Source organism: Pinus tabuliformis, chromosome J (assembly GCF_031772625.1).
Source record: "Pinus tabuliformis cultivar Carrire ecotype Pingquan chromosome J, CPIR1, whole genome shotgun sequence".
Lineage (NCBI taxonomy): Eukaryota > Viridiplantae > Streptophyta > Pinopsida > Pinales > Pinaceae > Pinus > Pinus tabuliformis.
Window position 1 is genome coordinate 1,473,966,594 of NC_142295.1, and position 27,126 is coordinate 1,473,993,719.

The 27,126-nt window shown below is 39.8% G+C and overlaps 1 protein-coding gene across 1 annotated transcript in view; it reads right to left on the reverse strand.

The window, feature by feature from the left end:
- The window catches only part of LOC149232948 (serine/threonine-protein kinase AFC1-like), a 97,332-nt gene extending 83,631 nt beyond the window's left edge, over positions 1-13,701 (reverse strand). The window contains exon 1 of the mRNA XM_089382052.1: positions 13,455-13,701. Within this exon, the coding sequence (XP_089238178.1) occupies positions 13,455-13,701 (247 nt within the window). The remainder of the gene's footprint in view (positions 1-13,454) is intronic.
- Between the last annotated feature and the right edge of the window lie 13,425 nt (positions 13,702-27,126).

Genomic DNA, 27,126 nt, shown 5'->3' on the forward strand with positions numbered 1-27,126 from the left:
AAAGGAAAAACTCGGCGTCTTTTCTTATTTAGAGAGTCTGAAAAGACAGCGGAAAAGGAGACTCCAGGGGGGGTCCTTTTTCGTAAAGTTGTGTCTCTCGAGCCCGAAAAAGTATAAAACAATGCCCGAAAGAACCGCCTGACCATTTCGATCGAGGAGTACTTTTCGTAAATAGTAACTTCGACCCGAAAAAGTAAAAAAGCAGTTGGAAGTACGTCGTTTTGGAGCCAATAACGAGTGCGAAACGACAAACACCCGACAATCTTTTTAGTTTAAACGGTCGAAAAAAGAGCTTTAAAAGTGACCGCCTCTCGTTCCGTTAACGAGTCGAGAGGGGGACTCGGCAATCTTTTCATCTTTAAACGGTCAGAAAAGAGCTGAAAGCAGACCTCCATTTTTATTCTCTTTAACGAGTCAAAAAGGGAAAAATACTCGACAATCTTTTCATATTTTATGAGTCAGAAAAGAGCTTAAAGGTGACTCATCCTAGAGGAACGAGTGGTATAAAGGGTAGCAACTGGTTCCGGCAATGGTGGAACTGTTCAAAACATGTAATGGTTAAGAGGCTGGCTAATAAAACCACTCATCGCTGCGGTTCCTCAGGAAAGGATAAACAACCAAGTGAGAGCATATGATCGGCTAAAGAGATGGTAGCAATGGAATGAAACAATCAAGGCTCATCTAGCAGAATTCAGCGGATAAAAATGGAAATCACGAGATGTAAATCGGGTATGGGTTCATTTTTACACAAGCTTGAACTGTGGAGAACTTTGCTTGGACTCGGTTTCATGTTTACACAAGCTTGAAATGAAAAACTATGCTTGTTATAAGTTCGCATGCCCCCAGCATAGTGTCGCAAAATGAGGTACATGCCCCCCAATCTTCATTGCATTCAACACAGTGGATGGAATGAAGATTCACCTTTGAGAGCTTAGAAAGACTCGACTTGGATTTCACGAGATCTTAATCAAAGACTCAATTGGGAAAAGGGGTTGTTTCATTTTTTAATGAGGTTGACACAGTAAAAGAACTATCCTCATAACCCTTGTTTCATTTTTTAATGAGCTTGACACAAGATCAGGAACTATGCTCCAACCAGTCCCAATTTCATTTTTTAGGGAGCTTGGCATAGGAAAGTGAACTATGCTCCGCCCGAACTTCATCATAATGAACAGGAAGTCGGGGCTTCCAAGAGTGGCGCTCCGGGTGGGAGGTCAATATCTTGGAAGTCAGGACCCAATGCCCCCAGGACACTATGCACGACGGCGACATTGCTGGATATAGGCACGGGGGAGGTGGCCACGTAGTTGATCTGGGGTGAGACAGATGCAACAAGTGGATGAAAACCAGGAGGGAAGGACAATTGTGTCGGAGGGGCTTGTGGACGAACGAACGATAATTGATCGATCGTCACTATTCTTCCATCATGTGGAAAGCAAACCACACGGAAAAGTGAAGAAACAAGGGCTCCCATGGCATACACATAATCACGACCAAGGAGAAGACTGAAGTCTAAAGAACCTTGGGTAACTGAGATGTCTATATAGACAGTCTTGCCCCCCAAAGTAATAGGAAACTTTGGAAGGATCCCTAATGGCTGACTCGTTCCTCCGTCAAACGCGGTGAGATGCGGTGCGACAGGTACAAGCGATGGGGAACCCAAAGCTCGCCAAGTAGTAACGGGCATAAGACTAACTGATACTCCTTCGTCTAACACAGTGCCAGGCAGCGCCTTATTGCAAGCATAGGCGGTGACCCAGAAAGGCACGTGGGGTGGAAGGGGAGGGGTAGTCAAACGACTCCAATCAAAGGAAATGACTGAACTACTTGGTGGGGGAACCATATGGTTGCCCCCCTGCTCGGAAAGAACCGAATCTAAATTCTCCGGAGAGGTTTCAGGAGAACCTTTATCAAGCTCAGGAGAATCTGAGGAGACGAGAAGAACATGAGAATTTTGCTCTTCCGAAACAGAGTGCTTGAGAGGAGGTGAACTCGAATCAACACCCTTTCCGACGAACGGCGGGTCTGGAACAGGCTGGGGACAGCCAAGTTCAGGAAGAGGAGCCTGGACAAGAGAGGAATCTGAAGCAATCTCTTTGTCAACAAGGGCGCGATCTACAGTTGTAGAAAGACGTTGATAACCGGCGGGAAATGGATTCGGAGGAGCAGCAAGACTTTCCAACACAGCAGAGGCTTTATCCATGAGGGGACAAAGGTGAAGGGGATGTTTGCCTTCACAAAGTCGACAGGGGATTCGAAACTTCCCTTTATCCTTACCATTCCCAACTGATGAGGTAGCATCGCCATGATCATTAGTGGACGATGAAGGGCGGGCCGGATCGTGGGACCAAACTTCTAATACCCTGGGAATGCCAGGACAATCACGAAGCAGATGGTCCTCCCTGCATAATCGACAAGGAAACTTAACCTTCCGCGGAGGAGCAGAAGGTGACCCGACTTCAGGTGTACTGGAGTGGATAGCTGGACTTGAGAGGGGGACTGTGTGTGTAGGCTCTCCCTGAGGGGACTTCTTCTTCTTAGCCACCTGGTTACTCACATCGAGAATTTCACCAGGCAAAGTAGAAGAGGACGACGTAGAAGTAGGCGTCGAAGGGGAGAGATCCACCTTAGGATCAACATGATGTTGTTCAAGTGGAGGGACTGATGGACTAACAGCCGATACGGTAGGGACCAAAGAGGTTGAAAACAACCACACAGGCAACACGACAGTTAACCCTGGTAGGGACAACGTCGCCATATACGGAGCACCAACATTCCCAAGAGGAGGGAATTGTCCTGGATTCCCATCAGAGGGGGAACCTGGGTTAGTGAATCCCGGAAAAGTTGCCATAGCAAACGAAAACGAAACCTACTCAAGCTAACGCACACGAGATCTAATCAGGTGATGTTATCGTGGCCGAATAAATTTTTAAGACACAGGAACTGAACTTGACCTTTTCATGTTTCAAGAGTCGAGAAAAGGACGAAAAGATGACTCTAGTCTCCTTCGAATGTTTAATGAGCACGAAGTGACAAGACGCTCACTTACACCTTTTCATTTAGGGAGTCTGAAAAGGATCAAAAGTGACTGCTCTGGAATTCTAGGTAGAGGGTGTGCCAAACTTTTCGCAAAACCACAGAATACTTTTTAGGGTACGGGTGGTCAATCTTCGTGAATGCTGTGTTCACTGCATTGCGAATCGTAGGGCGGCTGACTCGGCTTCCTATGGATAAAGGATAAAAGCCTAGTGGGGTCTCCCTATATATGCGACGGTACGTGGGAGCACAGTCCGTGTTAGACCACTATCGAGTCACAGAAGGAGGAATCACCCAACCTAATGTGAAACAACAGTGACTATGTTTAAAGACGCCGGAACACGTCTCTAACCTAGACCTCTAGATGCTTGCGTTTAGTTCCAATGCGTTTTTAGATTCATTCGGTTCATTTTATAGTTGATCTTGAGATTAAGTTTCGATTTCAGGCTCTATCGTATGTTCTCTCACAATTACCTAGATGCCAACTACATGCCAAAGAATTTCATTTTGTTCGATGAATTCTAGCTATGAGAGGGTAAAGAATTTTGACCAAACAAAACAAATACAAGCAAACAAGCAACCTAATGCAGCTAAAAGCAAGGAAAGGAAACTTTTTCTTTTGAAAATGCAAATCAACGAAATGTTCTTTTCCTTTTCAATTCTCAAAGCAAAGCTACTAGTTTGATTTTCTTCCAATGGCACAAAGCATCTAAATGAATTTGGAGGAACCGGAACACCAAGCAAATCACTTAATGAAAGCACACAAAGTTCCCAAAACATCCAACGAAGGCTTCCAAATCAAAAGGAAAACTAAGTTCTGCACGAGCTATGTGATCTAAGCTCGGCAAGACAAGCAAGGATTGCAAGCAAGGAGGAAGCGAATGTGAACTGATCGATCCAAACAATCGTAATCTATGCTTGGTAGTGAAGAAATCGAATCAACATAAAAAAAAAGTGGTTCAATAATTGACACTAAAAATCAACCAGCAACAAGCAGTGAAAAAGCCTCAAGCAAATCAATAAGAGGGTTGTGGATGAATGTTGAATAGACAAGTAACCCAAGCAAATGATTTCTCGATGAAACTTCTAAAGGGCTAGGTCACATGGTCTAAAAACACAAGAGTCACTCGAATGAAATCAAAGAGAGAGCATCCCTTAACCAAAAAGCAATCAAAACAAGCTAATGAGGGACAAGAAACCACAGGGGATAAGAAAGATTGATGAATTCAGGAGATAAAGTTATAAAAACAACTTTTCAGGAGTCAGCGCAAGTTTTACACTAAAAACCCATGTCAGCGCAACTTTTACACAGACCACCCGAGCTGTCAGTGCGACTTTTGCCCAAAAAACCGAGCTGATCTCAGAAAAACACAGTCATCGCGGAATTAAGCTAGAAACCCAAGGTCAGCGCGGGTAGAAAGCTAGCAAGTTGCGCTGACATCGCGACTATACACGTCTTTTCCGCGCTGATCCGATTTTCCAGGATCGTCGCGACTGTTAGGCGTATTTACGCGACGAACAGGATGTTGCAAAAGGGTGAGCGCGATGTCAGCGTGACTGTTAAAATTAAATCCGCGATGGAGCTCAAAAATAGTGACAGGCAAATCAAAACTCCCAAATCAAAACAGCCAATCTTTCAATCAAACAGGGGCATCTCCCAGATCAACCCAGGAAACGCAAAAGACTGATAATTAATCCCCAATTTCAAAAAGAGAGCAATCAAATTCAAACACAAAGATGGACTCAAGAGACAAAAAGGCTGATCCCCAGCGGAGTCGCCAAATTGTTGGAGAGGTAAATCCCCTCTACGGGTAGAGGCGATCCCTACTAGCCCAGCAGGGGTCTAGCAACAATCACACAATGCTGCTACGCATGTTCCTAATTACGATTAAACAAGAGGTAAAGAGCACCTACTTGGATTCCTGCGCTTGTCGTTTGACGAAGAGATGTTGCCTTCACTCCTCCGCTTCGGCTGGTCACAATCCTCCGCGATCTCCGCGAATAGATACCTGCACACACGAAGGGGAAACAAACACAAGCGTGAAATCTAGTAAAAGCAACCATACATCAGTCAGAAAAGATGTAATTCACATTTAACCATTGCGTAGACAAATGAGAATGGAACAATAATAGCAGTCATCTATTATTAATTAGAATAGAGAAGAGTACAACCAAATGTTCTGACGTCGGTAACCTTCTCAGGAGGGGCCAGTCAGCATGTATCTCAAGCATTCACCTTTGAGGATGATTCTCCCAAGACAAACAACTCTCTCTCTCACACAAATAGCACAAAACAACCTTCCCTAAGCAATCAATCACTTCCACACCTAGCACACCACACCTATAGCAGCAATCTGAGCACTACAAGCTCTGTACAATCCAAGCTATTCCAAGCTAAGTCTAACTAGCTGCTCATGGTAATGGTGGAAGTTTATATAGGAGAAGGAGTCTCCTAAAAGGGTGGAAGGATGAGCTTATCCTTGAGGGAAACGGTTGCAAAGGGTCGAACAGTCATGCCATAGAAGGGAGTCGACATTCACAAAGCTAACAACCAAGCCTGGAGTTATCTGGAAGGCTGGTTGTTTGAACAAATTCGCCCAAACTGGATCAGCGCGGATAATGAGGAAACTGACGCGATGTCGCCGCGTCTACATAACTGGGACAGTCATGTCAGCACGGAAGCACATGGGAAAGGCGCGCTGGCGACCAGCGCGGAAAAGTGATGTCCTTCCGAGCTGTCAGCGCATTGAATACACTATGGAGCGCCAGTAATCGCGGATATTTTGCAAACAGACGCGCTGGTGAATAAAACTTTAGGAGAATGGGTTTTTTGGGCCAGTTCAGAAGGCATGAAGCTTAGTGATTGGCACAGCAGGGTGACTGACAGGAAGGCAGTGACAAATTACTGTGTAACAATTTATAACAGAGTTTTTTTCTAGTATGGATCTCTGTTGGCTTCATGTTTTCTTTCATCCTTAGGTTTCTTCATTTTGTCATATATATTACTGCTTAATGGATGAATTTTTCCATATTTCAACTTACATTCTTGATGATGAGCCACATATGATGGCTCAAAACATTGAAGAAAAAAATAAACCTAACGCGATGACTCCAAAAATAATTCAACACAATATTTATTGTCTTGTATCCCAAATTTCCATTTTTTTTAAGCAAGAAAAAAATGATATATATATATATATAGATATATATATAATGGGATCAAATTACATATAAAGTGATTCCAGAGACCATATCAGATACAACATATCAATCCTGAGCGAGATCTCGCTACCCATCCAAATCATCATACATCATATTAATCCAACAGTTCCAGATGAGATGGCCCAGAAAATTTAGCCATAATATACAGTGAAAAAAATAAATATGTAAACAATTATGAAGCCGTATTTTATTCCACGTGTGGGTAAAGCATATGTTCTACATACTCCATAATATAAACATCAATGCCACAGTAGTAAGAAAAAGACCAGGGATATGTACAAACATATATAAGATAAGCATATAATGTCAAAAAAAAAAAAAAAAAAATAACAGCTATAGTCACCCAGGGAATGGAAACACTCCCACGTCGAATATAGTGGCTTCGATCTTGACCATAATGTGCATACCATCCAGTTGCACCAGTAGACCCTCCTTTGATAATCGATCAGCTTTTTGGTTGAATTCCCTTCCTATATGCATAATCGAGGAATTCCGGAATAAAGTCCATAGATTATTAATTTTCCAGAGCCATCCACAGAGTGTATGTTGTTCAATTTTAGCATCACCCAATACATGCTGAACAAGGATTTTTGAATCACCAAATATATGCATAGTAGGGATATTGAGAAAGTGTGAAAACCATAGCAGTCCCCATAGAGCCATCACTTCTGACTTTGTATTAGTACCAGTGCTTGCCTGCCAATGTACCCAAAATTAATGTACCCAAATTTGCATCCACATGTATTCTTTTGTGCCGCCCCGTCAAAAACACCAACCATGTATACCATTTCAGGGCATGGTTTCTTACGTGGTTCTCTATTGGGCCCTTTATCATGAGAAAAACCCATAACATGTGAAGAGATAGTACGTTCATAAACCAAACTAAAGTTGTCCTGTGAGTTCTCAAAAAAAAAAAAAATTCTCCATTTCTAGATCATCCAATATAGAGTAGGTGGAATACTCCTCCAATAAGTTTTCTGAGAACTCCACCATATCATGCAAGTCTAGACATTGTCAAAACTGATACATGGAAAACCAATTGTATGGGCCAATTTTTGCCATACCTGGACCGTGTAGGGGCATTTGAGAAACAAATGAACATCATTCTCCTCCACATTCCTGCAAATCACACAAATGCTTGGCCCATGCCAATTCCTCTTTTGAAGAATTTTACCATGTGAGATTTTTGTTGCGACATACCAACCAGAAAAAGAGGATGATTTTCATGGGAGTGTTTGTTTTCCAAAATTTGTAGAATTCAATTAACTCCAATTGTTGGGACTCCCTTCCGCAGAGGTTTTTATATGCATCAACCACCATGATGTTCCCCCCCTTCATCTTACCAGACCATACAATCCAATCACTAATGTCCTCACGACATATGCCAATGAAGTTCATGTGTGTGCAAGTCCATTTCCATTTCACTGCCATTGGACCAACCAAACCCAACTCATTGACCCCCTTCCAAGAAGGACATGGACCCCTCCATGAGTCAATGGCTTGGCTCCAAAAAAATATCCCACGACCATTTAAAAAACGGATAAAGACCTCCGGAATGTGGTGATCCACCCCATAGCCCAGTATGTGATCAGATCCCATAATTATGTTATTTCCCGACTCCATGGTCCATGCAAGGTTCTGTAAAAAAAAATTCTCTACTTTTCTGAAACTATTCCAGATGGACGAGCCCATTGAGATGCCAATTGTTCTTATGCGATACCATATCCTGAAGTCCTGGTCCTTTTGGTATTTGTACCTGATGATCTTTCCCCAGGTACCTTCACCAAAGATCCACCTCCATAGTTATTTAAGCAATAACACCCAACCAAAACGTCTCATGTTCATAATGCCCCATCCTCTCATACGCTTTGGGAGTGAGATTTGTGACATCTTAACCAAATGGAATTTAAATTTGTCCCTACCACTAGACCATATAAACTTGGCCATAATCCTATCTAGGCATTTCACAATAGTTATGGGAAGATGATAGAGATGTGCCTAGTATACAATCAACTGCATCAGAACAGTTTGTGCCAGGATGATATGACCTCCCAAAGGTAAACATCTAAATTCCCAACCTGATATTCTTTTGAAGAATCGATCTGCAAGCCACAACCAATCTTCCACCTTATAGCCACATGGCTTGATATGGAAACCCAAGTATTTCATAACGTTCATCATTTGGCCTACAGCCACCCCAAAAAGACCTTTTATATACTCAACAATCTCCATATCACACATATCATGGTATATAATAGATTTCTGGAGATTCATATAAAGACCAGTTGCACTTGCGAATATTGAAAATATGTGAAATAGAGACAACCAAGCAAATCGATTAAGCATCCGAATAATAAGCACATCATCCACAAAAAAACTATGTGAAATATCAATGTCATTTCCCATGTGCAATGCCAAGAATTGTCCTTCAACCACTGCCTTTTTGATATGTCAACTCAATCCATCCATCACCAGGATAAAAAGGAGCGTCGAAAGCGAGGAACCCTACTGAAGACCCCTTCTGGCCTTGAAAAAATTTGAGGAATATCTGTTGATGATGACAAAATAATTGATATTTGTGACGCAGGCCATAATCCACTGCACTTCCCTGGGTTGTATTCCAATTTTATGTAGGACTAATTTGAGATATCCCCAATCCATGCAGTCATATGCTTTTTTTAAATCCACCTTCATAATGGTAGCATTTTGTTTTTAGTGTGGATCGAATGTATGCACTCTTGGGCTATAGCAACGACATCATGAATTTGCCAGTTTTGAAGAAACTCGAACTGTTCTTGAGTGATATAGTGAAACAGGGTATTCTTCAAACGAGCCACAATCATTTTGGAGATGACCTTGTAAATAATATTATAGAGAGAGATGGGCTGGAAGTCAGAGAAAGTATCCGCAGGGCACCGCTTCAGAATAAGAGCAATGTAAGTGGAGTTAATATGCGGATGTATATATCCCCGTGTCCTCGACTCCTCGACCATGCCAAGTAGGTACTGTTTGAAAAGATAAAAAAAATGGGAGAAAGCCTCCACTGCCCACCCATCTGACCCCGGGATTTTATCGCCCTTAATAATTTTAAAATATTCAGGAGCTCATCCTCAGTGACAGCTCAAAAGAGTTCTCAATTTGCTTCTGCATCAAACATGTTAGCATATAATTCCACACTCCAATTTAGATCCTCATCATATATCTCATTCTGTTGGCTGTATGATCTAGGTGGATGTTGGTGGCCACCCACCTAGCCCACTTGGACCCACACAACTGTCTCTTTCAATTTTGCAGTTTCCTTAATTATAGCACAATTTACTATTTTTGGCAGCTTTTCGGGTCCTGAACTTCAGGTTTGAGACCCTAAACGACGTTTTTTGGGAGAACTAGGAGCAACATTGATCCATGGACCGATGTTTCTCACTCAAAAGTTGTCATCCTCGAATAGATATTTCTAACGAGGTATTGTGCGCGTCAAACAGATATTGTATGCCAAAGTTACGACCCCGAGAAATTGATGTACTAATTTAGCCAAAACGGAGCCCATAGTTTGGCGCTTCATCTCCTAGCATTAGGTTTATGGATGTTTAGGGTTTCCATTGTTTCTAAACAATAAGTAGGCCTTCGAGCCTCATTGTAAGATAGTTCAGAGGCATGTAGCTGCCACATCTCTTCTTAGAGATAAGCTACCATCGCCCGAGCTAGTTTGTTTCAATTTCTGTTTGTAAGCATATTTCAATATTTTACATGAATGAAATGAAGTATTATTTCTATTGCATATCTATATTTATGGTCATGTCTATAATTTGTTGCATTCTTGTTTAAATTTGGATCAGTGATATCAAAGCGGTCTGCTCTTTCTCTGTTTTTCTTTGCATGTCCCCAACGAGGTCGGGATATAAGGAGTTAGGGCTTGAACTGGTCGAACCTTTGAAAGACTAGCCTCGCAAATCCTGACGACCTCCTATGGCAGATGAAAAGAAAGACGAGGGGGCAAGAGATCCTATCAAAATCTTGCTCGAAGAGGCCCTCGAGCGACAAAGGAACGCGATGATGGACAACTTTGCCCAGATCCTTCAGCAGCTACCCAGGGGCAACACATCTACTTCCAGCAGCTACTCAGGAAGCGCCACACCCTTTAAGGTACAAGTTAACTTTGAAATCCCCATATTCGAGCGTCAAATAAATGCAGAGGTCATAGATAAATGGTTAAATCTGTTAGATGGTTATTTTTATGTTCATGATTTTTCGAGCCGGGAAAAGATCACTTTTGCACTTCTCAAAGCAGCGTCCCATGTCAAGGACTGGTGGGAAACCTACTGCGAGCAGAAGGATGAAATTAAATGCTCAATGTTTTTAGCTGCACCCACTTGGAATTCATTCCGGGATGTCATCAAGGAGCAGTACTACCCTGTCAAGATCTATGAGGACAAATACATAAAGTGGACCACGTTGCGGTAGGGAAGGGATCAAGATGTGCCGGAGTTCACAAATATTTTTCATACCCTTCGTACAAAGTTGGGTATCAAGGATTTTGAGCTGCATTTCGTACTAAAAAATTGCGGTTGCCTACACAGGTACATCCAGGATGAGATGGAGTTCTTGGACATCTCCTCGCTCGGTACGGCATACCGATACGCTGTTAAGATCGAGCAGAAGTTTAAACAAAAGAAGCAAGACTTTGGATCTGCGAATCCGAAGAATAAAGGATAGAGCCAAGGCGAGGAGACCTAAGACAACCCATCAAAGTCGCAAGAAAAGAACAACACCATGAAGTCAAAGAAGGACACAGGAAAGTGGTTGAGTTCCATAAGAGCCCCACTCATGACCCAAGTGAGTGTCGGACCAAGCAGTCGCTGGTGGCCGAGTTGAAGGCTTCAGAATCAGATGCACGTTCTGACCCTAAGTCAAAACCCAACAAGGGGAATAACAAAGGGAAGCAAATCATTGATGTAAAGCCCAATGCCACTGTTGCCACTGCCAAGGTCCAGAAGAATGAGCCCGAAGATCTAGAGGAGGGGGAGCGTATTTTCCACTCACAAATGTGGGTGAAGGGTTCGCCGATGCAATTCATTATCAATAGTGGCAGCCAAAAGAACCTCCTTTCAGCAAAGGTCATGAAGCAGCTGGGACTACCAACAATACCACACCCGTAACCGTACAACATCGGGTGGCTTCACCAAGGACGAGATCTTCGAGTTCGCCAGCAATGCCGCCTTCCCTACAACACCAAGCCCTTCACAAATGAGGTATTGTGTGAGGTTGCACCGCTTGATATTTGCGATGTATTATTAGGAACCATACTTGTGGAAGCGACATGTTGTGTATGAGTCAAGACCTCGCGCTGTTACTATTTATTTGTGTAATACATTATACAAGATACTGGAGGTAGCCCCACCTACCGCCACTTCTTTGATCTCTGCTAAGAAAGGCAGTAAGATAATGTCCTAGACTAGGAAATTTATTTTGTCTGGTTCACCCTCAAAGTAAGGGGAAGATCATAGCCACATCCATGGCCCCTGGGAAGGGTTCCTCCATGCAGCAAAAGCAGGTGGATACAGTCATGACAAAAGACAAGGACATCTTCTCCTCACCCACTAGGGTACCGTTGCACTATCAGGTCAAGCATTCATTCGATCTGACTTCCGGAGCACCTCTACCCAACGGGCTGATCTATCACCACTCCATTGTGGAAAATGCCAAGTACAAGCAACGACACGATCAATAGCGGGTGCCACATAAGTTTCAGGTGGGCGACAAAGTTTGGTTGCACCTGCAAAAGGAACGCCTTACAAGAGCCCATCAGAAGCTTAGACCACTCCAATACGGTCCTTACACCATTACCAAGGTTGTGGGAAACAATTATTTAGAGCAAAACATTCCCCCATTCCTTGGCTTGCACCAAGTGTTCAATGTGGACCGCCCTCGACCATTCTTCCCACCATTATTGGAAACATCAGAGATTGCAGAACAACTTACCAGGGACCAATTTCAATAGAAGTTTCTGCATCTGATGGAGGCACACAACGCAATGGGGACCATTGCTTCCTAAGGGGGGAGGAATCATCCAGGTGGATGTTCGTGGCCTCCCACCTAGCCCACTTGGACCCCCACAACTATCTCTTTCAAATTTTCAATTTCTTTAATTATAGCACAATTTACATTTTTTGGCAGTTTTTCGGGTCTTAAACTTCCGGAGCCGTTTTGAGGCCCTAAATGACATTTTTTTTGGAAAACTGGGAGCAACATGATACAATGGACCGTTTTTTCTCACTCAAAAGTTGTATTCCTCAGATAGATCTTTCTAACGAGGTATTGTGCGCGTCAAACAGAGTTTTAATGCCAAAGTTACGACCCCGAGAAATTGATATACCAATTTACCCAAAATGGGGCCCAAAATTTGGCGCTTCATCTCCTAGGGTTAGGCTTTTGGATGTTTAGGGTTTTCCAATGTTTCTCAACAATAAATAGGTCTTCGAGCTTCATTGTGAGACAGTTCAGAGGCATGTAGCTGCTACATCTTTTCTTAGAGATAAGCTACTATCGCCCGAGCTAGTTTATTTCAATTTTTGTTTGTAAGCATATTTCAGTATTTTACATCAATGAAATGAAGTATTATTTCTATTGCATCTCTATATTTATGGTCATATCTGTAATTTTTTGCGTTCCTGTTTAAATTCGGATCACTATAGGCCTTCTGAAAATGTGAGACAACAGCTTTACAAACAACGTTTTGCGCAAGACACGAAATCCCATCGGCATCTTTAATCCCCCCGATAGTATTAATTTTCTATCTGTGATTAGCAAATATGTGGAAGAATTTTGTGTTCTGGTCCCCCTCCCGAATCCAAATGGCCCTACTCTTGAGGCCCTAGGTGGATTCAAAAATGGAGGTATGTGCTTCTTCTTAAGCTCCACTCCGTGAATACGGCAGCATGTAGCATTTAGGAGATCATGTGAAGCCATTTGGGAGCTAATGACCTCCAAGTGTCTAATGTTGTCTTGTAATTCCTAATTTATAGCATATTTCTTCCTCTTCAGCCATGCTTTTACCTCCCCACAGAGTAAACCAAGCTTATCCAACAAATGATCCATGTGAGATAGACCCTGTTCCACATCTCAAGACTAGACAGAGTGAACAAGATCATTAAAGTTTGGGTCTTCCAACCACACCCAGTAAAATTTAAAAGGAATACCTTTCCTGTACTCCTCCCGCTGCCATTGTAATAAAATGGGCCGATGATCAAAGATAAAACTGTTGATCACCACAGATTGAACATTGCCTAGGTGCTCCACAACCTGTTCATGCATAATGAAATGATCAAATCTCTTTGCAATGTATGTCGTCCCCGCTCGGTCGTTATCCCAAGTAGGAATCACTTTTGGTGGTAAAATATCCACATAATTGGACTCCATAATAACGTCTCTGATCACCTCCGCCATAGGGTCAATTTTCCTGGAGCATCCCCATACCTCATCTAGGCCAATCATGCAGTTCATGTCCCCCGCAATGATGAAAAACACCATCCCAAATATCCTAGATGAGATCAGTTTGTCCCAAAAAATAGGTCTATTTTTGTATGGAGCATACATGTTGAGGATATGTATGCGACCAGAGAGACCTCTAATATGACCATCAAGAAGGATACCAACAATACATGAGAAAGCCATAACCCTGACTAACTATATATATACAAAAAGATCTGCTAACCAACATTACATTATGCAGTACATTATGCCCAAGTATTGGAAAATTCCAAGTGAAGTAGAAAAACCATAAGTAAACTAAAACCATTAAGAGGACATGGAAATATCAATAGTTCCTCCAATGGATGGATGACTAGAGGTGCAGGATTTGGTTTGTTGTAAAGATGTTCCTTAATGCTAGCTATCATGTTCTTTTACTCCCAAAGGAGTAATTATAAATCAGATTGATCATTTCATTGATTTCTAAAATTATTTTTTGTGACATTAAATCTTCCTATAATAATTCATGAAAATAATTATAATTTTTTGCATAAAATATTAAAACATATTTTAAAAATCCCATAGGGCGAGAGAAGATGGTGACATGACGTTCTACTAAGGCACTCCATGATGAAAATGTCACTAGTTTGAAACTCCATGGACAAAAATCTAGTCATGCTAAGGATTGGTGTGGCCCAGGCTAGGTGCGGTCCCCAGGTGATTTTGAAAGCTTAGATGGCATTGGTCGTGGCTACTCAAGCCACAGGTTGGGCATTCAAGTCATCTCAAGGCTCACATTACCTAGCAAACAAAATAAATAAATAAAACATATTTAAAATAAAATAAAATTTAAAGAGACATTGAAATCAATTTCAATGATTTTCTCATGTAGTATAAATATAATTAGATTAGAAGACCATCATTGATGTGATTCTATGAACATTAAAACATAATCATCATTGAGAGGTATCCCATGAGCATCAAACTATAATAATCATTGTGAGATGCCTCATTTCATCCCATGGGAATTAAAGCATAATAATTACTGTAAGGAATCCTATCGAGCACTATAATTTCAAGCTATTAATATTTATCAACTACAAATGATGTGGTCCACAAATAAAAACATTAATTCCAAATATTTGTTAATATGATTGAAAAACCTAGTTAACAAAAGTTCCATTAAAGTAAGTATATATTAATTTTAATTTTAATTTTTTCAAACAATAGAAATTTAAGGTTTGATTTTTTTAATATTGTCATTTTAAAATCCCATGGGGCGTAGAATAGATGGTGATGGGATATGATGTTAAGTCACTCTATGAAGTGAAGGTCATCGGTTCGAAACTCCATCGGAAAAAATCCAGCGATGTTAAGGGTTGGTGTGGTCCAAACTAGGTGCGATCCCTGAGTGATTTTGATGGCTTAAATGCCCCAAGGTGATAGTTTCTAAATCCACATGTCAAGCCTGAAGTAATATTTGGAGAACTCAATGAACTTGACAAAAAAAATTATCAATTAAATACATATTTTAAAATAAATATTTCCTATATGAAATAATCATCAACTTTGCGATATCTCAATTAATGCTTAGTGATTAAAAAACTAACATGTTAATATAATACAACATAAGTTGGGTACAATAAATACATATTTCCTATATGAAATAATCATCAACTTTGCGATATCTCAATTAATGCTTAGTGATTAAAAAACTAACATGTTAATATAATACAACATAAGTTGGGTACAATAAATACAATAATAAAAATATCTGAAAAATTATTTTATGTTTGTATTATTTAATGTATTTTCAATATGATAATTATAAATGGTTGTTAATTATGTATTTTGAATATAATAATTATAAATGGTTGTTAATTTTTTATCTTAAACATTATAAAATGAAGGGAAAAAGAATATAGTAGGGCAATTATAAATACTCATAATAAAATGAAACATTCATAATATAAATGTTGGAACAAAATATTTACATATCACTTTTTGTTTTCATCATCGCGATTTTCTTCCTTGCTTGGCATCTTAACATTATTGTTCTCATAAATGTTTTTTCATCTTGGATCATGTCTCAACACTATCCACCAATTCCATCTAACACATCTAGGTAAGAAAACTTTTGGTTGTTGTGTTTTGAGGAAACATGAAACTCCTTAATTTCAACCCACGTTTTTGAAGAGTTATTACATATTAGCCCACTATCATGATGTTAATTTATATTTATTCGATCAAAAGGTATACCACCACTTGCAACTAAAAATGACACATTGTAAAAATGAGAAGTCCACTTGTAAGATATCTTGCATATTTCCATTGTGGCCTAAATTCACCTCTATTAATTTTTTATCACAATGGTTAGCACGACTAGCTAGGTCAATCTTGACTTCCACTCCACAATCTTGTGTGATGTATCCATCATTGACATCCTGAATGTGAAAATGGTGCCCATATTCCCACATAGATAGGAACAAATGCACCCATAAAAATGCGAAGAAAGAATGGTGTCATATATCTAATAACTTGACCATTAATAAAAACATAATATATGTCACAATTCAAATGTGCATTATAAATTCCACATGGTGCTTAGAGATATTATTACAAATTTATTGCATTCCATCCATGTGTTTAGTGTATTCTTTTCTGCACACGAGTAACAACTAGACATGCCATATTTCTCTGTGATTTGGTCAACTACCCAAATGCTGGGATAAGTCTTTGGCACGTTTTTTTTAAATGATTAAGGCATGCTTCTACCATTCAACCTCTAAACCATTTCCTATCACTATCTCATTTCATTCTTTTCTCTTCACACAAGATAACCCATTGTTTTGTAGCCTTCATGTCGTAAGGAATGAATTTACTAACGACATCAATTTTTGAATTCACTGGTATACAAGAATTCCAAATGAATAGTATGAGATCAAATATGTATTATGAACTTTTAAAGTGGTTGCTACGTATAAATTTGGAAAATGACATGTGACTTACTTTTTATCGTGCATGTTGTCAATTTATGGCTCATGTATTATGTACCCCTCCACCACATAGCCCTTTGGTTTTGGATTTTGGTAAATAGACCCCTTCAATTTTTTCATATGTCTCTCTAAGAAGAACATCCAATGAAACGAGGGAGCCCCAAATAATTTAACCTTATCAAGTAGGTGGATTAGAAAATGGACCTACAAGTCCATAAAACTCATTGGTAGTTCCTTCGTAAACATACAAACAATCTCCACTATCTCTCAAAGATGCCATGGAACTGTTGGAAAATACTGATAGGTGGGGGGTGAATCAGTATTCCTTAGCAATTAACACTTTTAAATATTTTCAGAGCATTAGTTAATCTTCAATTATCATTAATGTTTATGCAGTAACAACAGTGAATAAAAGAACATAGGAGGCACAAAAATTTTAGGTGGAAAACCCCCTCCGGGTCAAAAACCACCAAACGTTTTTCTAATAATTCTTTAATCTTCAACTCCAATTGAAAAGAAAGCTCCAACTTCCTAGAATCTAGAAAAGAATTCTTCTCCAGCTCCCACTAGATGGACGCTCAAATGCCCGAGATTCTTTAGTAGTCATATGAATGGATGCCGCAACACCCAATGAGCTATAACTCACCCTAGCACCACCCTACCACCCTGTAGAAGAATAAAAGAAGAATGGACTCCCGTACAAGGGAAAATGGTCCACTTTATAATGATATATAATGATGTAGAAGAATACGACACACTAGACCATAACCCAAACCATGACACAACCATCTAATGATGATCCTAGACCTCCCGACACTGCCTCTTCAACTCTTGGCAGATAAACACTTGTGCAACTTTTACAAAGATGCTTTTACAATGACTCTGTACAATGATACTTTTACAATGTCTATATGCAGTGCTGCCCACTTGATGACTTCATGTGGTGAACTTCTTGCTGCTGTTATGTACCTTGATTGCTACTCTTGTCATGCTACCCTTTCTCATTCTTCAGAACATTAGATTATGCATTGTGTCTTCTCTTGATGAATATATAATACCTGCAAAAATTCTTCAAGGAAATATCCATGACATGATAATAGCAAAACTTACCTCATCCTGCAGAGCATATGTTAGTGCTAAACAAAAAATAACAAATTAGAATACAAAGAACCTAATGCAATTAAGAGATGAACATGCATATACAGAAGATACTTACCTGTATCTTACCTCTACTACATCATTTTGTTGCACCTTGCTTTTTGCTGCCCTAGAAAGTCTGGTCCTTTGCACCCCTTGACAACACTTGATCTAGATTTTCTTGCCTTCTAGAAGCACGATATTTAATTTGATGTATCTCTGCGATTTCAGATCCCCAACATGTGATATTCAGTCCTGTATAATCCCTATGAGTCTCCTTTCCAATGCCACGGGTCTGACCCAATTTGGACTCTTCAAGACAAAGTTATGCCCAATCTCTCACAATGACCTAATTATGGACTAGTTCAGTAGAGCGAAATTGTGCGACTTGCCACGTGTCATCGTTTCCTCCTTTGGCTCTAAAATTAATACATAGAAAACTAAAGTCCGTGCACTATCTGCGACTTTTTACAAAATTCCAATCCTCTTCTCAGAGAGAGAGTTATGATGATTTTCCCAAGGTCACTTCTTTGAGATGAAATTCAGCAACCTGCAAAATCCCTAACTTCCACAAATCATACCTCCGAAAATATAGCGAACCAAGATCTGAAATTCAGTCACGAAATTCATCAGGATTGTGAATCAAATGGGTTTTAATTTCAGAATCTAAGACTTCGCAGAAATGAGGTTATAGCGAAAATGCGATAATCGCTACACTTGGAGGATATATGAGATTTCTTTTTATAGAGTTGAGATGGGCTTCTATAGAGAATGTTGAAGGGATTTTAGGAGCTTAAAAAATTATTAATTAATGACCATTCAATGACCAAAACCAATTATGAGTGCCATGCCACAGCCCCATAGGGTTTTAGCCCACTAACTGGGGTTACTAACTTCAAACATGAATATCTCTCAAACTGTGAAGAATTACTTGTCGTGCCATATATCAACGGAAACATCTCGACGAGTAGAATCTATCTAGAAGATCCTTGACTCAAAATAGAGTAATTTTTCAAGTTAAAATTACCTTGCAAGATCAAGGTATCCCTTGGTGCTGCTTGGGTTGACATCAATGACAACCTCAGATCATCTTTACATCAACAATCTCCCCCTTTGGCATTGATGGCAACACAATTACTCCCCCTGCGATCAGGGCACCTCTTCCTATTTCCTTCTCTCCCCCTTTGACATCAATGGAAAAGGGTAACTCCCCCTGACACACAACCATCCTGCAGACCTATACACACTTCCACTCCCCCTTTATTTTTTGAATAAGGAAAATCTAATGAGAACTTGGGAGAATCCCAAGCTTCTAGCGAAGATATTCAAATGCTTCACAAGGTAAAGGTTTAGTGAAGATATCAACGATTTGTTCTTTTGTACCAACATATTCAAGTTTGATATTCTTTTCAACGACTTGTTCTCTAACAAAATGATATTTTATCGGAATGTGTTTTGTTTTTGAATGCATGACAGGATTCTTGGAGATGCTGATGGCACTGGTGTTATCACAGAAGATGGGAATAGGCTCACTGAATTGTACTTGAAGATCTTGCAAAGTTTGTTTCATCCAAAGGACTTGAGTACAACAAGTTGCCGCTGCAATGTATTCTGCTTCCGCTGTAGATAACGAGATTGAGGTTTTCTTTTTGCTCAACCATGATACAAGACAACCACCTAGATAGAATTCTACTCCACTAGTACTCTTACGATCATCAATGCTTCCTGCCCAATCTGCATCTGTAAAGGCTTAAATAATGAGATTTCCCTTGGGATACCATAAGCCATATTTTGTTGTGCCATTTAGATATCGAAGAATTCTTTTAACGACAATAATATGTTATTCTCTTGGTGTTGCTTGGAATCTTGCTACTTGTCCAACTGCTTGCATAACAAATGGTCGGGAGGTTGTTACATATAAAAGACTACCAATCATAGATTTTTACAACCTATGATCGACATCCTTAGATGAGTCGTCTATGCTCAATTTGCAACTTGTTACCATCAGAGTAAGGACGGGTTTTCAATCTTCCATTTTGAATTTCTTGAGAATTTCCTTGATGTACTTGGCTTGACATATAAATATTCCTTTCTCTTGCTCAGATATTTGAAGCCCTAAGAACTATGTCACTCACCAAGTAAAGACATCTCGAACTCACTTTGCATATTCGTAGCAAAGTTCTTACTTAGTCGATCATCATTGCTACCAAAGATTATATCATCCACATATACCTCAATAATTGTTAAATCATCCTTATCTATTTATATGTAAAGATTGCTATCAGTAGTACCTTTCTTGAACCCTTGTTGACGTAGATATCCATCAAGATGAGCATACCATGCTTTGGGAGCTTGCTTGAGACCATACAAAGCCTTCTTTAACCTGCAAACATAGTCTTCTTTTTCTCATAGTAGAAAACCTTCAGGTTGTTCGATGTAAACTTTGTCTTCTAATTCTCCATTAAAAAATGTTGACTTAACATCCATTTGGTAGAATTTTATTTTTCTTGAACATGCATAGGTGAGAAACATCCGGATGGCTTCCATTCTAGAAACTGGTGCAAATTTTTTGTTGAAATCAATTCCTTCCACTTGTGCATAGCCTTTGCAAACCAATCTTGCTTTGTGTATGGTAACATGTCCATCTTCATTCAATTTGTTCCTGAACACCCATTTAGTCCCAATGACATTTTTATCTTTTGGTCATGGAACTAATTCCCAGGTGTTATTCTTCTCGATCTGATCAATTCTTCATTCATAGTTGCTACCCAATGTTCATTCTGGCTGGTTTCCTCAAAACTACTAGGCTCAAAGGTTGCTAGAAAATCAATCTAAGCTTATTGTGATGAACGAAGTTGTCGACCTTTTCTTGTTCCAATTCCTTCATTTATGTCACCAATGATTTGATTTGATGGATGGTTCTTTTGAATCCATTCTTTTGTTCTCTTTGGAGGAGCTTCTTGTTGTTGTTCCTGTATATCTTGTTGATCATTATTTACTTCTTCCTAGTTGACAGTTGCTTCTTGTTCTAGAATTTTCTCTGTACCTTTTTTAGCCTCTGTCTCAAGTTTCAAAGATTCTAGATCCTCATCATTATTCGTTAGAACAATATCTTCGTCAAATGTAACATTTATGCTCTCCACTATCTGTTTTCGTCTTATATTATAACATTTATAGGCCTTTCTTTTGCGTGAGTAACCAACAAAGATACCTTCATCAACACGTGATTCAAACTTACCCAACTTTTGATCTTCTCTTTTGATATAACATTTGCTTCCGAAGATTCTGAAATATTTTACATTAGCCGATTTTCCAAAGAAATCTTGCTATTTAAATCAAGATATATTGAGGAAAGTTGTATAAATACTTCATAGATCAAAGTATAAAGGGTTGAACCCTTGGGATAAGCTATTGGGAGAATTGTATTCATCTGAAGTTTTTCTGATATTAATGAAAGGATTTTGGATTTGCCTCAAAGTAGCTTGTGTTCTCGTGAGTTCTTCATTTTTATTTCATTTCATATTGTAAATTTCTGCATATAATTATTTTTGAATGAAGAAATTTTTGTAAGATAAGGTTGAGTATCAACCTGTCTGAAATCCATTGTGAAGTATACTATATTAAAGAGATTATTTTGTTGGACTCTTTGTCTAGATATCTCCTCTACATATTTAAATTGTCTCTTCTTCATCAATTTAAATATATTTTTGTTGGGTTGTAGACATAGGATACATGCATATTTTCCATATGGTTAATTAAATAATATGTCTGAATATTTGATAGAGCATATATTCTTTGATTTCTACCTTACACATCTATTTTAAACCAAATTTATATCAAGAGGTAAAGAACTTGTTGTCACTCACAGCTTTACAAGTTATCAATTGCCCAGAATTACATAAGAGTAGTGAATTTTGGAGCCATTCCCCAAACCACATAAGCTCCCAGAGCTTAATCGTACCCTCTCCATTGCATAGTTCTTGGAAAGAGCTTTCCAACGGTATGTGGAACTCTGAAAATGGACTTCTGGATCAGAAGATAAGGCATGTTGAAGTTACCCTTGGTAAGCTAGAAAACAAAGAGAAAAGACCAAAGGAAAAGGCACATCGCAAAATGCAATCGGAACTTCCTTCAGCAGCAAAGGAAGGTAGTAAGATCAGCGATTATCCGATAGCCAATATTGTAAATCGGCTATCAGCAGGACCAAGGCAGAGCACAAATCGCAATCGGTGGTCGGATGGCCCACGACACATAGCGTATCGACGATTCATGATGTTGAACGCCGATATCGCATATCGGCGATCGTAGGCACAAAGGGGTGCACACAGGCAAAGGGTCAGAGCGTCGCTGAACTCCAATCTCATGCAAATCGCCAATAATTTGGGCCCTCATTGTTAAAGCGTAGGGAGGGACCAATTTCAATTAATAAAGAAAATCAAAGAAAAACTAAGGGCGGATAGGCCCTTTTCTCTCTCCTCCTGGGGGGCCACGTGGTCGACTACCATTGGTCCTTATAAATGACATGGAAATTGACGTCATCATGACATGGCAGTACGGAGCTAATGTGGAAGTACGGAGATTACGTGGCAGTACGGAGGACAAGTGCCATGCAGATATGACATTTTCAGGGGTCCTAAGGAGGCATTTCCTGGTGACACATGTCACCACTCACAGGGTGACACATGGTGTTGATGACATCACCAATTGCAAATCACCGATCGGACAAGGCAAGACCTCTCCTTCTTCAATGTCTCATCTGATGTTGTGATTGTGATATGTGGGAACTCTCTGGATGTGATATTTTATATAACAGATTTAAAGGGTTTTCAGGTCCGTCTCTTTTAAACGATGAATATTAATTATAACACCCCCATCTCAGGACGGCTCGGATTGACAGCTCCCAAGCCTTTTCGCCCCCCCTGTCGTGTTTCTCTTTATCGACGAGGGGAGGGATCCAAAAAGTAGTTTCCCCACCAGGCCCTATTGCAACGTGTCCTTCTCATATCATTCCCCCCCTCCCCTCACTTACCACTTACCACTCATGCCCCCTCCGAAAACCACTCATCCTCACCACTATCTACCGCATTGTTGTCACAATGTCCTGGGTGGGCCCAATCTCATTGATCGGCGATTGCAAGTTTCAAGGGGAGCTACCAAAGGTAAAGTGTATAAGGCGTCCATATGCAGTATTCTATGTAATAAAGGAAAATACCCCTGGGGAGGGAGAGCAAAGACCCTAGCGCCCAAGGACTAAGCACATGGTCATGGCCCCCGTTCACATGAGCATAAACATAGAAAGGGGCTAAACCAAAGGGGGCTGAGGGGCATCACAGCTCGCAGTTTCATTATGTTTCAAAATTAAAAGCCCTAATTACAACAAGGCCCTAAGAGCACAGTACACGGCATTGAAGATGTATGATTCGGCAACTGAGACTTTAAATAGAAGTATGGGTCAGTCCCGTAGAATCCCCTTCAACAAGAAACCTAGGACAGAAATACCCTCAGAAATGAGTTCAATTGTTGTGTTCTACATCTTTTGAGAGTAAATAAAAGTATGGGGACTCAAGAAGATTAATGGCTCAACATGGGGATCCACTCAGATACATAGCAAAGCACTGTTAAGACAACCTCCGCTACTACTCTGTAGAGGGAAACTATAGTTGATCACTATTAGCCTTAGAGAGTGGGGTTGTCAGGAAGTTAAGAGGAAAGAGACAGGGACCATCTGAGAAGCTAGAGGGACGCACGATGATAGAGACACGACTTGACCAGAGGTTTTCATCGGGAATAGCAAAAGGACCTCTTCCTCCATCATCCTCCAATTTTTCTTTTATTCTTTTATTTATGTTTCTTTCCATGAAGGGATCAAATCCCGATTGTAAACATTCTGTGCAGCATAGCCTGGCATGCCTAGACGGCTAGTTTATGAGACAGCTGGAGCTCAAGTGAAGATATTTTGTAAATGGTAATCCAGGCTCCCCCTCTTCTTATAAATAGGGGGAAGAAACACTTAGAAAAGGCTTGGGAATTTCGCACCCGCGGGGTCTAAATTCTGAGATGCCACTTTGGTTCTATTTGCTTATTCATGGGGGACTTGACTGACGTTGTGCTGAATGTCATGGATTGGTTATTTGGACCCTCTAAGTATTAATGAAACTTCCATGGTGATTCCAAGAAGATCAATGTGCAGTATGTTTCCTCTTTGTAAATCTCATTTCATTTGTGTTTTCCCTTCTCTGAAATAGTATAATGAACTTGTTGGTTTCTCTTTGATTCATGGATTTATCTAGGCTGCTAAATAGAGAACAATACGTACGTTATATTATTGATTTACTTGTGTTATTCAATAGCCCACAATACCTATAGTAGTTTTAGATTTATTTGTGTTATTGGATTAACCTACAGTACCTGTGTGATCCTAGATTTACTCATGTTGTTTGGCACTAATGGTACCCATGTTATATCCGTCTTGAAACCTTAATTAGCACTCCGCTATTTCTACCATTTCAGATCCTCCCTCTTCCATATTTCTGCTGGAACATGGTTGCTGAGGATTCTGTTTATTTACAACCCTACGCATCTATTTCCCTCATTCCTCTCCTCCTCTCCACCTTCACTACAACTTCAGTATTAAGTTATATCATTGTTGTGTGTCAGCCACTAGAGCAAGACTTTTCTCTTTGAGGTTGCCCGATATATCTCCTGCATTTGGATCCATGTATTGGCTTGAATCTACCTTAATGAAGGCTTATTAAACCAAGCCCCTCTTATTGTATTTTTATTACATGACAATTGGAGTGCAACAGAAACCCCCACTTGCAATAATCCATGCACTCCTCTCTTTAAGATGTCCTAGGCACTGGTCTACAATCAACCCAGAGGCTGTCTCTAGGAGGCTTTCTATTTCTCCTAAAGCAATCATGTTGCAGGTGGTGCTAGAAAAATCCACAACATCTTTCTGGCTTCGTTACCAGGGAACGGAGTATAACATTTTTCCCTGGGTACGACAAACTTTTACATTTCCTCTATTAGGTGAGCAGGGGAAGTGAGGGTTGAAGATCTCTCACCTTGGTGACTCCACTATTTCATTTTATGGTAAACATCCTGGCGACTCCACTTTCCATATCTCTATTTGATCATCTTGGCTTTCAAGAAGCCTCATACTCACTCTGATGCTACAGCAGCCGAAAACTTTCCCTACCTTTGAACCTACAATCACTCATATAGGGAGGTTTTCGAGATGGCCATTCTTGCATTCCTGGCCAACAAATTTGCCCCACTGGATTTTTCTTCTATCATTGGTTATCCAAATCATGTCCCTTCATTTCATGAATGGAATAACTAGTTTCCTAGATTCAGTGGGTATAAATATAGAAGGCTTGACCAGCACCTCAAAGATTTTCATGAATGCATGGAACAACAAGACATTTTTCTTGAAGATGTACAAATGAAATTGTTCATGCATTCTTTAGATGAGGATGCTAGAGTTTGGTACAAAACCATACCTCGTGGCAACATATCTTCCTTAAAGAGTTTTCATATAGCATTCAATCATTATTTTAAAAGACTATATCCACCCAATGCTCTATTTGAAGATTGTTGCGCACACTTTAATGATGAAGACATTCTTGAGGTGGATGATCTTTCTGAAGATGTTTGTGGAGCTTCGCTCCAACAAAACATCTACTCGCATCAAGAAGCATCACTAAATGAGCAAGAAAGAAAGGAATGAAACATCATCGAGCTGCAAATAAACCCTTAGAGGTATTATTTGGACAAATTTGATGTTTCTCCTTCCTATGATGTATATGACTCTGATGGAGAGTCAAGTGATGTAGATCCACAACAATCCCAGTCATGGGTGTTGTAGCATTTTTTAGTTTTGGTAAGTTAGAATCAATTAGTCAAAAATGAAAATATATTTCAAAAAAATGTTAAGTTAGGATATGGACAAAAAGAATATTGATTTAAAAAAGGTTAGGGATTTTTAATAAAAAAGTCCATATCAAATAAAATGTTAGAATAGATGCCCTAAAAAATGAAGGCAAAACAAAATGTTAGGTTAGAAAGAAAAGCATAAAAACAATAAACTCTCAAAGTGGCAAATCTAAATGCCACTACTCTTAGTCTAGTTCAGTTTTTCAAATAATAGTTGTGTGCAGTTTGATTAGATGCCACACTAGTTTATTTGATCCAATTATACAGTTTAATCATGATTGGATTTGATTTAAATTTGATTGTAAATAGGTAGAAAATAAAATTGGCTTAGCAGTTTAATCTGAGCTAATGGAGGAAATAAGGGATAGAGGTAGATTAATCATAAAAAGGAGATACTGAGTTGCTAGCTTAAATGCAGTCGGATAAATAAATGAAAATGTTAGGAGTAAAAGGGTAGGTAGACATGTGAAATGTAATTGGAGCATCAAATTGATTTTATCCTAAGTTGTAACATTGGAAAGCTATGCATTCAATAATGGGTTTTAATTAACCGTAAGTTTTAAAAGCATCCATGTTATTTCATAAATGTCTCCATTTATTCATTTATTCGCCATAACCCACAGTTGTCACATCTGCCCTCAAAGTCGTGACCCCACCATCACTTCCGCCTCACGTGTTAAACACCCCCCACCTTACCTTTCATCCCGCATACTCGCACAAGATTTGATGGCCCACGTCCCTCCTCGGCCCTCATTCACCGTCCAAACTTTATCAGCGAGGGGGGTTCCGAAATGGGCAGTTTCCTAAACCACCATCATAAACAACCTTTTCCACGTTTTAGTGTTTCGGGACTTAAAATCCTGAAACTACTTACCGCCTCACCTTAGTCCCGAACGCGGTATATAAGCGATCGTTTACCGCTGCTCCATGTCACGCTCCACGTCACACTCCATCTCATGTCTACCATCCAATCAACTGTCGCCTATCCATTATCCATTCAATTCCGCTCCCACAAATTTATGATTCAAAGACCCGTTAATTAATCTCGTTGGATAATTAATGCAAAATTTAACCGTTCATTGCCACCCCCACTCCAATTTTTCCATTATAAACCCTATTAATTCACGAAAATGATTACACAGTCCATTTTTGTAACCAAAATGATCATTGAAGGTTTCATCCCTACAGGTCGACCATTGTCCGACATTAAGCAATTATTTTCCCTATTTAGGAAACTGACATACAGGTCCATTTGCTTCTTTTACAGTTATATTGTTTTGACTATGATCACTCTGTTTCAGGCCTATTTCCATCATTCTTAGTCTACAAT